At 41.9% G+C, this 11614-nt stretch overlaps 1 protein-coding gene across 1 annotated transcript; it reads left to right on the forward strand.

Annotated features, from left to right (window-relative positions):
* The first annotated feature begins 533 nt into the window (after positions 1 to 533).
* Positions 534 to 1496, forward strand: Tas2r40 (taste 2 receptor member 40). The gene has a single exon (XM_041634287.1). It carries the CDS (start codon positions 534 to 536, stop codon positions 1494 to 1496), a length of 963 nt encoding a protein of 320 aa, XP_041490221.1.
* Positions 1497 to 11614: the final 10118 nt, after the last annotated feature.

Here is an 11614-nt window from a genome sequence, read left to right on the forward strand (position 1 = left end):
GCGGTGCATGCCTATAATCCGTGCTGTTTAGGCAGCAGTAGCAACAAAATCATAAGCCAGCCTGGGCAGCAAGGAAAGGAAACATGAGACAGCAGGATGTTTTTACAAATAATAAACAAGTAGCACAAGTCTTGTGAGATAGGTTAAAAAAAAAAAAAGCTGAGACACTGAGATTCCTAAGTTGGGATTCTGTTGAATATATAAATAAATAAATAAATAAATAAATAAATAAATAAGAAGAAAGAAAGATGTGGAGATGCTGTGCTAGACATTCATTGTAAGTTCTGTTTAATAAGCTTCTGAAACCTCCAAACAAATGGGCATTTATGAAATAGATCAGAGTCAGTAACCAAATTCTTTCATAATTTGCATGTCAAGCCTCTTAACCTGTGGTCATGTGGCAAGCAAATGAAGAAAAATAGGAAATGACTATCGGCTAAGAGAGGGAGTATTGCTGTAACACTGACTTGTGGGAGGATTACGCAGCAGATATCACTTCTCGGTGAGGAATCTAAAGGTCAGAGTCAGACAGAATGGCGAGAGTAATCATAGATGCTACTGACAATAATTCTTCCAGGTATAAAGCCTATTTCACTTTTGTGATCTCTACAATATTCTCTAGCATTGGTATCATTGGCAATGGCTTTATCACCATCATCTATGGGACCGAATGGGTCAGGAGCAAAAGATTCCCCACTGGTGACCACCTTATGTTGATGCTGAGTTTTTCCAGGCTCTTGCTACAGATTTGGCTAATGGTAGGGATTACTTGTAGTCTATTCTTCAGGAGCATTTATAACCAAAATGTCGCGTATAAATTCTTCAAAGCTAGCACTGTGTTTCTGAACTATTGTAACCTCTGGTTTGCTGCCTGGCTCAATGTCTTCTATTGCCTTAAAATTGCGAACTTCACTAACCCTTTGTTCCTCATGATGAAGCGGAAGATCATAGGGCTGATGCCTCAGCTCATGAGTCTGTCAGTGTTGGTTTCCATTTGCTTGAGCTCCTTCTTCTCTAAAGACGTCTTCAATGTGTACGTGAACAATTCTGTTCCCATTCCTTCCTCCAACTCCACGAAGAAGAAATACTACTCTGAGACCAATGTGGTCAACCTGGCTTTTTTATATTATGTGGGGATCTTCATTCCTTTGACCATGTTCATCTTGGCAGCCACTCTGCTGATCGCCTCACTCAAGAGGCACACCCTGCACATGGAAAACAGCACCACAGGATCCAGAGACTCCAGCATGGAGGCTCACTTGGGTGCCATCAAGTCAATTACCTACGCTCTCATCCTCTACATTACCAATGCACTGGCTCTGTTTATTTCCATGTCAAACATCATTGATGCCTACAGCTTCTGGAATAGTTTGTGCAACTTTATCATGACTGCCTACCCAGCTGGTCATTCGGTGCATCTGATCCTGAAAAATCCAGGACTGAGAAGAGCCTGGAGAAGGTTTCAACTTCATGTCCACCTTTACTTGAAAAAGTAGATGTGGTGAATGGAACCCAGGGAGTGTTATAACTGGCTCAACCGGTTCTGCCCTGCTCTCTCAGACCTCCTCATTCACTCTTCCCACACACAAAACCTGCTCTGTCACTAACTACTCTTAGGGTAACTGGATTCTTACTTGAGTTTGAAGTTGGGTTAACCTGAGAATCTAAGAAGAAGTAACTAAACAACATGAAGATTGATTTAAAAGAAAAAGTTTCTTGACACAGATTTTTTCATCTCTGGCCCCAAACTCTTCTCTGCTCTCCACAAATTCTTAAGCCTTGGAAGATCTCAGTTTAGCCAGTAGAAGCTCTGATTGCTTGCTGTCTGTTATTTATTGAACACCCTTTGGTCCTTGAAGATATCTTGGTCTAGATGGAAAAGGATCTGGTCAGCCAGTCTACATTTGACACCCTGATAACCCCACAGAGCACAAAGAGGACTGCTATCAGGCATAGCATCCAGGCCCAAAGGGAGAGGGGAAACCAGAACTCTGGCAGAGAAAGGAATATAGGAAAGAACAGCTGACCACAGCTAATAAAATGTAAGATGTTAGGTTTTCCTAAAGGAGTGAAACATGAAGAAGGAGGCTTTGGGTTTGACACAGTGGAGGCCATGCTTCTTACTAGTGGAGTGATAGAGTGGCATCCAACTTCCAGAAGTTTCCAGAGAGGGAGATGGAAAAGTGAGAGTATGTAAAGAGCAGTAACACAAGGAGCTTCTCTGGATTAAAAGGTGAAGTAGAAGGTGGAAGATGAAAACATATACAGTCAATTGGATGATTTATTTTTCCAAATGGGAGGGGATGAAGAAAGAAGAGAGGAAAACAGAAAATGGAAGGGCAAGTGTCAAGTGAGCTGAAAGGCCAGATAAAATGTCTATTATGCTTATTAACCAATTCACTGGCAATGGGGGGACCACCCCCAGGTTTTATGTAGTCCAGGCTACCTTGGAGAAAGTAATGGGGAAAGGGTGGGTTACATGGGAGTGGCTGTGGCGAAAGAAAGTGTTCCTCTTCCTTGCCACTCTTCTGATGGCATTGGCAGCATTGTTTCAAAGGATTGTTTACAAAGTGAGAACTTGAATAGCTCTTCTGTTGCATACTTTGTAAATAAAAATTACTGAAGAAAACAAAGAAAATACTGCTGTTCATAGGAAGCTTGGGGAGCTCCCAGATAAAACCTGAGATTGACAGCAAAAACAAAGACAAATAATTCTGCACTCCTTGCTTCTCAGATTCATGTGACAGAGTGCATTTCACCTAGAAATAGCAAATGAGAAAAGCAAATCACATACACACACATCTCCACTTATCCAAATATGTTACCTGGTAATTGTAAAAACTCACTGTTTGATTTTTTTCTTCAGTAGTACCTTTTAATTTACATGACTGTTGCCTTCTTATTTGTTATTACAGTAAAGATAAATTATATTTCATTCCAATTCCTATGGAATAAAGGGGGAAAACCTTTTCCAAGTAGAAGATGCTCACAAACAAGTTGCACACCCACTATATATGTACTAACACATCAGAAAAGAATCAGGAAGTTGACTTGGAATTGATAGTACTTCACCATGAATCCTGACAAGATACTAACATGAATAATCCCTCTCTGGGCTTGTTCTGAAGAAATGGTACCCCCTTGTTTTCAGGCACCTAAAGAAGCAGGAAGGAAACTGAGTAGCTCCATTGTGGCTTCCATGTGACTTTGAATTTGCAGGTAACTTCATTCTTCACTCCCTTCATGTGCTTTGTTTGGGGTCCTTGGATAAAAGGCTCTCTGCCTCCTCTTCTACTAAGGCCAGGAGCTGCTGGCTGCAGGAGAGGAAACAGATTTAGGGAAATGCTCACGTCCTATGTCCTCTGGGAAGAGATAGCAGAAGCTTCTACTGATAAAAAGAAAATGGGCATGTTCAGGAGTCTGTGGATGAGAGCAAACAGGTCTGGGCAGGGATGATGTGGGAAGAGGAACTTGGGGAGGAAAGACTGTGGAAGAGAAGGAGAGGCTGCTAAGAGCTGAAGTCGATCTCTGCCAGCCTCAGTTTGAGGGACACTCCTTTCAACAGCTCTGGTTCAGTACTTCACAAAAACCAGGGTCTTCCAACAGCATCCCGAAGCAATGTTTCTGAGTAAGATAATTCATGGATAAAGGTGGGTAGAGCAAGGGTGCTCTACATAGGTACGTTCACCTACCAACAGCCTCCTTTGAGAAAATCATGTTCTGGTTCGTCTTTCATTTATATGTAAAAGACATTTTAGGTATATTTTGTTTATGTTTATGTATGATGTATGCATATGTTATTTATGCATATATGCATAATGTTTTATGAATACTCACTCTCTCAGGGAGCATCAGGAAAAAAAAAGAAAAAATGGGTTTTTTACGTGATACAAAGAACTGGAGAGAGATGGTTCAATAGCTAGAGCAATTACTGCTTTTGCAGAGGACCCAAGCTCAGTTCTCAGAAACCACATGGTGGCTCACAACCCTCTATAATGCTAGTCCCAGGGGTGGGAAACCCTCTTCTGGTCTCTCTGAACATCAGGCACACCCACAGTACACATACATCTACACAGGCAAACATTCTTACACATAAAAGTAATAAATCTTTTTCTAAAAGTTGATATAAAGAGAAAAGAATGTGTGGTTCCTGGGACTTGGGTGTGACTCAGCAGTAAGCCAGAATGCAGAGAAGACCCCCAAATTAGAAAGTTGATAGGGCAGCTTCTGTGACCTCATAGACAGTGGCACCTCCGTCTCATGTAGTCCCTACTGGCAGGAATCCTTATCCAAGTCCTGGCTTTGCTCTTCATTGTGGAGGCATTGGCTCATGACTGCATCTTTAGCCTTCACAAATCATAACATCCACCTCTAGACTCACCATGTCCAGAGCCCACTCAGACCCAGTAGATACACAGAGCACTGGTCCCAGACACTACTTAAACTTGGGGTAGCATGTCACCCCAAGGTCAGTAGTAGTTTGCTCTACTTGAGTGGCAAGTGAAAACTGGAAAGCAGATGCCCTGAAGCTTTCGGCCCCTGTATCTCCATTGGGCAAGAAGAGAAATGGTTGACAGGCAGCAAGTATTCCTGCTTTAACTGCATGGGAACTGATTGGTGTTAATTAGAACAAAGTCATCAAGCTTTTCTGCCAAAAGTCAGAGAGTAGATGCTTTAACTTTTGGGAGGCACAAAAAGTCTCTGTCACAGGGACTTTTGTGTGGGAGAAAAAAAAAACACTGTCAAAGACAGTGTTTAAAAGAATGGGTGTGGCCATGCTCCAAAACAATTTTATTTATGGACACTAAAATTTGAATTTCAGATTCTTTTCAAATGTCGTAAAATTGAAATACTATCTTGCTCTTGAATTTGTTTATCCATTAAGAATGAAAAAAAAATGCCAAGAATGGTAGTACCTTTAAACCCAGCACTGGGGAGGCACAGATAGGTGGATTTCTGAATTTAAGACTAGCCTGGTCTATTCCAAGACAACCAAAGCTACTCAGAGACCCACTGTCTTAGGGTGAAGATACAAGAATATGAAAACTATTATTGGTGCCTGGCCTTTACAAAGATGAGGAGGAGGAGAAGAGAAAGTTTGTATTTCGCATAAGCCACGGTGGTAGACCCTGTGTGGCAGGTAGATTCCACTATACATCATCAATCACAAGAAACAACCGCTGGCATCCAGTTCTTCCAATACTTTATTGCTTGCTATTTCCCAAGATGTTTTGCATTCCTTTTTAAACTTTTCAAGTCCTACAGAAAGAACCAACTCCCACAAACTATCCTCTGACCTCCATACATGCCCAGTGACATACTTATGTTGAAACACATATACCCCACAAAACAAGAAAGGAAGGGAGGGAGGGAGGGAGGGAGGGAGGGAGGGAGGGAGGAAATAAAGACTGGCTAGATGTCTCATCAATTCCTGGGGTCCACATGGAGGGAGGAGAGAACCAACTCCAGAAAGTCATCCCAAGCTCTCTAGAGTACCTAAGCCAGGCATGCGGCCCATGCTTGTGACCCCATCACTTAAGACAGACCAGCTGGAGAATCGGAAGTTCTAGGTCATCCTCAGCTACATAGCAAATACGAAGCGTGAAGAGAATATGTAAGACTGTCTTTTAAAAAGCATAACCCTTCAGTTCCTTGTAAAAATAAAACATCTAGTTTTACAGTTTTCCCTGAGAAGGGTGTTAAGGGCCAACCCTGGGCCTAGTGCTTTGAAAGATACTCTGATGCCACTCACTCGATAGTAATAAATAAGAACAGCTTCGGTCTCTTTCGAAGTATTTGAAGGCATTATGTGCAACTTTCAAATAGTCACGTCCCTGCCATCCAGCTCTACTGTGTTGAATCTCCGGCTAGTCCATTTCTATTCCTGTGTCTGACCCTGCACGGCAAAGCTTTTGTTTGTGTTCCTTCCATGTGTAAGTAACAGGCTGGCTTATTACATGATGATGTGCAAGGTCCAGAAACCTTGTGGTCTGTGAGGAAAGCATGCTCTCTGATGCCAAGGCCTAGATTTGGATTTCTGCTCTGGTGACCATGGATAGCACTCTGAGCCTGTTTCTCTATCTGGAAAACAGAGATAATCATAATATCCACTTCCAGGGTAGCTGTGAGACTCAAAGGTAACGATAACTGTGTAAAATACTAGATAGCATTCCCACAACAAAGCGCCATATGAAGACCGATACATGTATTCATTCAAATAAATATATACATATATATGTATGTGTATATATATTCAGCAATTCAAAGATTAAGATAACAAAAATTTCTTCCTACAAGAGTGAATTGATGGAGATGGGAAGGCTGACTAGATTATATTTGGAAAATACTCTGTGCAGGCGGGGTGGGGAGAGTCTGTGAGTCTGTATACCATGGGTGGCATCAGGAATGTAAATAAAGCCTCAAACGACCACAATTAAAACTTCTACCCTACAAAATATGTAAATGTGTTCTAAATGCTTGCCTTCCTCACTTTTGCTCTTTTGCCAGGGGAAAGGGAGAGCATGGAGAAAATCTCTTGATCTCAGTAAGTCAGCTAGAAGAGATCGAGGCGGAAAGGAATGGGAATTTTCTGCTGAACATCTTCAGAGACCCAAATTAGAGACGATGCTGCAAATCAGAAAGGGCCGTATTACACCCTATCCTCCCTAGGGAAAGCTGCTATTTGCATCCCCTGCTTAGAGCTCAAAGGCTGCAAATGAATCTTTGGTTTATTCAAATGATTTAGTAGATGATACATTGCAGTCCCGATTGCAGCTGGGATTATGTGGAACAGAAATGTTCATAAGGAAAAGGGTGGAAATATGACTCTTGGAAAAGACCAAGAACTACACAAGCCCCTTCCTTCCTTATCGTGCTCCGTAGGGGAGTATCACCACACATCTCATACGTGCATAGGCAGTGGAAAAAAAAAAAGTGTGTGTCATTGCATTCAAAGGCCCAGAAAAACACCTCGGAAATAACAGGTAATAAACGAGTCCAAGGTAAGCACAGACTATAAAGTGTTTAGTCACAAAAAGTAAGTCTTAGATGACTTTTCATGTCTCTGAAGTGTTTGTAAGAAAACAGGGCAACCCTCTAGAGTGTAGAAAATCAGTCGCCACACGTTAATGAATTAGCTCCCGAAGTCCAAGCTGAAAGCACAGGAGATTATATGATCTAGAACTGTCCTCTGCGCCACCTCATGCAGCCTCTGAACAAAGCCAATTATTCGCTTTCTCCTTGACAAACTAGGTCATCTTTCATTCTCCCAGCCTTAACCCAGGGCCTCAGTCTTAGCACAGTGCAGCTACACCAAGGGGACTTCATCAGAAAACTCTTGACCAAGAGATTTGGTCACCCTAACACCACCCAAACCACTGCAGTACAGCCTTCAACAATGACCTTGGAACTAGAGCGGTGTTGCTGTGTTGTTCATTCCAGCGCCTTTACTTGTGAGCAGAAGCCATGCATACTCATGTGCACATGCACACACGTGCTTCCACACACTCACACCACCTACTTAAAACCCTCCAACGAGTTCTGATGGCCATAGATGTGTCCATTGGCATTAGGAAAAAAGCCTCCTGCTGCATCTTGGGTCAGTCTTTTCTTGGCGGCTCTGGATGCTTTCTTTGGCACCCTACCAAATATAATCGCTTAAAGAGCTTGATGGGTTGGCTCCCTTTATAATTTTTATTTTGGAAATTTTAAGTCGTGCAGAACAGTAGATGAGATACCACATCATCCCTATGTAGTCACTACTCAGCCTTGACAAAGGTTGTTTGGACTCTGCTGTGCCCCCCAAATGCTTAGGTGTTAGCAGCTTTATTCCTGGATCGTGGCAGAATTGAGAGGTTATTGGATCGTGAGGTCTTAATCGATGGATTGATGCCCTGCTGCATTCACAGCTGAACAGATCAGAGGACCCTTGCTGGAAGCAGTATGTCCCTAGGAAAGGGAGTTACATTCATGAAGGCTATGGGGGATCCTGGTCACTCCCACACTCCTCTTCCATCCTCTTAACTCTCCCTCCTTGTAACCACAATGTAGTGAGGAGCTCTTCTCCACGAGTCCCTCCCAACCCCAACATTCTGCCACACTGCAGGCCCACACTGACGGCATCAAGTGACCATCAACAGAAGTTGCTGAAATTATATACCAAAAATAATTCTCTTCTCCCTTAAACTCTCAGTCTTGGGCATTTTGTTACCGCTGCCATCAAACATTTTGCCAGAACTGACCTGTAAAGGTTTTTGAGGGAGGTTACTAAACTTCTCAAATATTTCCTGGTTTTCTAAAGCTAAAGAATTTTATAGGTTCTTTGACTTCATGTAAATTTCTACTTCCTATGAAAATGAGCTAGGATCCAAAATTAGTCTTTGATGTATAGATTGAGATGCACCAAACGTGGCAAGATTCAAACTCCCAGCAGGATGGCTTTGGAAGAGGAGTTTCCTTGCAAACATAGTAATAGAAAGAAACTCTGGAGATGCAGATTTATTGAGTACAGCCTTATATTTGTGGTATTAACAAGGTACTCAGCTCCACTTAGATGTGGTCTCCTTATCTTTAGGGTGACAATAACTCCTTTTAAGGAAGTTTTCACTCAGCGCCTAACAAGGTGACTTTTAGATGTGGGGCCACTAGATGGCGACCAAGTCATTTGTTTAGCATAAACCTTTTCTATAACTGTTTCCAAGTCAGCATTCAACAAACCGCATTTAAAATATATGCATTGAATTGACAAAGTTTATTTTCCTCTCTATAAACTTTTTTTTAATGAAAATTTTCGTGTTTTCTTTTGAAATTCTTCCAGAAACCAGAGATGCTGGCCCTTGTGTACGGCCATCTCTCAAGCGCCACGGAGAAGCTAGTCTCCATTGGGAATGACTAGTGAGAAAAGATCTAACGAGAGCCACAGGTATCCCTTAAGGGATCAACTTCATGGCTCTCTCTCTCTCTCTCTCTCTCTCTCTCTCTCTCTCTAAGACAAGGTGTCTTCAATTCTGACCTCCATTATCACATTGCCCACCTAATCAATGAAAACAGATCACTAATCAATTTAATCAATTCAAATACTTTCATGGATACTGGCCAAGCCATAGTGTGAACCAGGTATAGTACCAGACACAAGCTAGGCATCCCACAGACATAGGAGGTAAAAGCAATCAAATATCACAGAGAAACAAGAAAATTACATAAACAAATCCTCCTCCTGTGCTGAGCGGCAAAATGTACGTGAGTGTTCTTTCTTCACCAAGAAGTTACGTCCAAATGACAGTCACCAACAAAGAAAAAAATGAGGTTTTTCCAACGGAGTCTCACCAGGTATACAAACCACACTAAAGGAAGGCCTCATACCCATCAATAGATGGCCAATAGGAAATGAACCAATGTCTTTGTGAACATATTTTTGGTTTCATATTTCTCTATTGAGGTATCTTTTTGTCTTGATGTCTTTGTCTTTTTGCTTATATATTATGGTTCCAGATTTTATGGTTTTTTTTGGATTATTGTTTTTCTTTGTGTGGATGCATGTTTCTGGGGGTTTTTTTCTCTTCTTTTCTTTTTTAAATTGGGACTTGTTTGTTCCCTAAAGGGAAAGAAAGAGAATGAGGTTGGGTGAGTGGGGAAGTAGGGAGGAGCTGGAAAGAGTTGGGGGAGGGGAAACTGATCAGAATGTAGGGTAAAAAAAATTTCAATTAAAATAAAAAGTAAAGGTAGGAAGGACAAAATAACTCTACCAGACACTGAGGCAAACTGGGTTACAGAGTAAGCATAAAAACTTACAGTAGAAGCAGGTTCATTCCCGTGGAAACACGACAAATAAGAATGCTGTCTAAGGGGCTGGAGAGATGGCTCAGAGGTTAAGAGCATTGTCTGCTCTTCCAAAGGTCCTGAGTTCAATTCCCAGCAACCACATGGTAGCTCACAACCATCTGTAATGAGGTCTGGTGCCCTCTTCTGGCCTGCAGGCATACACACAGACAGAATATTGTATACATAATAAATAAATATTTAAAAAAAGAATGCTGTCTAAGTGGTAGGTTATTAAAGGTACTTCACATCGAAGCCACAGCTTGCAGAGACAAACCAGGCTCCCGTGCTTTTTTTCATTCAAAGGCAAGTTCAAATGGACAGAGAAACCTAGAGAAAGCATTTAAAGCTATAAAACAAAACTGAGGGTAGAGCGCAGTCGGTAGAGTGCTTGTCTAGCATGGCTAAGGTACCAGACTCACTCCCCAGCACCACGTAAAACCAGGCATGGAGGCACATACCTGTAAGCCCAGCACTTGGGAAGCAGAGACAGGAGGGGATCATCTTTAGCTGAATAGTGAGTTTGAAGACAGGCATGGTTACATAGGACTCTGTCTCAAAATAATAATAATAATAATAATAAAATCATAAAGCAAATAAATAATAACAGTAACCTTATGGCCAAAGACCTAGGGCGGTTTATGAAAGAACATTTTAAACATAATAATCACAAGGCAGCAACTGACTGGATTTCCATTCAGTTTGACATGAGTGACAGCCAGGTTCACTGGCTATAAAGCAAGAGACAATAAGCTAGAGTGTACAAGGGAATGCACATGTACATGTGTGTACTCCTCACACACACACTACCAACAGGCAGTGAGAAGCTAATGGAAGAGTATATGGAAAGGGCATCCATGCTTACTAATGGCCAAAAATATATCTATTAAAACAATAATAAGCCAGGCAGTGGTGACACATGCCTTTAATCCAAGCACTTGGGAGGCAGAGACAGGCAGATCTCTGTGAGTTCAAGGCCAGCCTGGTCTACAAAGTGAGTTCCCGAACAACCAAGACTGACTGGTACACAGAGGAACTCTGTCTTAAAAAAAAATATAAGATTTAGCTGCCTCTATGTACATAGCTGCCTCCAGAGCTTCAACTTCTACAGCTTCAGTTACCCACAGTCAACCAGAAGGAAGGTGAGTGCTGTACCATAAGATGAGAGAGAGAGAGAGAGAGAGAGAGAGAGAGAGAGACTAACCACAGTCATGTCACTTTTATAACAGCACAGTTACAACTCTTCTTACTTCATCATTAATGGCTGTTAACGTCTTACTGGGCCACGTTTAAATGTTAAATATTTAAATACACTTTTCCATAGAAAAAAACAGCATGTATAAAGTTCAGTACCAACTTTAGCTGCCAAGATCCACTAGGGGCTTCAAAAATATCCTCGATGAATAAGGGGTTGGAAGACTAACACAATATTCAACATTCCTCAAGACATCAAAAATTTACCAAACTTAGAGGAGAATGTGAAAGGGGCAGACTCTTCCTGCTGCTGGCTGGGGCGCCAGACTGCACTGTCATTCTGGGTAGACCTTACACACCTGGGAAATAAAGTACTCACGTGCCCTTTGACCCAGAGATACACCCCTGGGGAAGTTTCCTGAAGAAGTGCTGGCACCATTGGAGAAAAGAACACAGATAAGATCTTATGTCATTGATGTAATGAGTCGAAGCCTCCCCAATGGGGAGAATGGGTCAACGGGGCGTGGTGGACAGCTAGGGTAAAGTGTATAGGAGTCAGAAGCAATTAACTTGGTGTGTTGATAGCAGTGCAGACAGCACAGAG

This window comes from Microtus oregoni, unplaced genomic scaffold (assembly GCF_018167655.1).
Source record: "Microtus oregoni isolate MIOR12 unplaced genomic scaffold, Mior012 000046F_ref0000063, whole genome shotgun sequence".
Lineage (NCBI taxonomy): Eukaryota > Metazoa > Chordata > Mammalia > Rodentia > Cricetidae > Microtus > Microtus oregoni.

Bases quoted from the DNA above. Each gene is read 5' to 3' on its own strand.
- Tas2r40 (XM_041634287.1), top strand. From the start codon at position 534: ATGGCGAGAGTAATCATAGATGCTACTGACAATAATTCTTCCAGGTAT.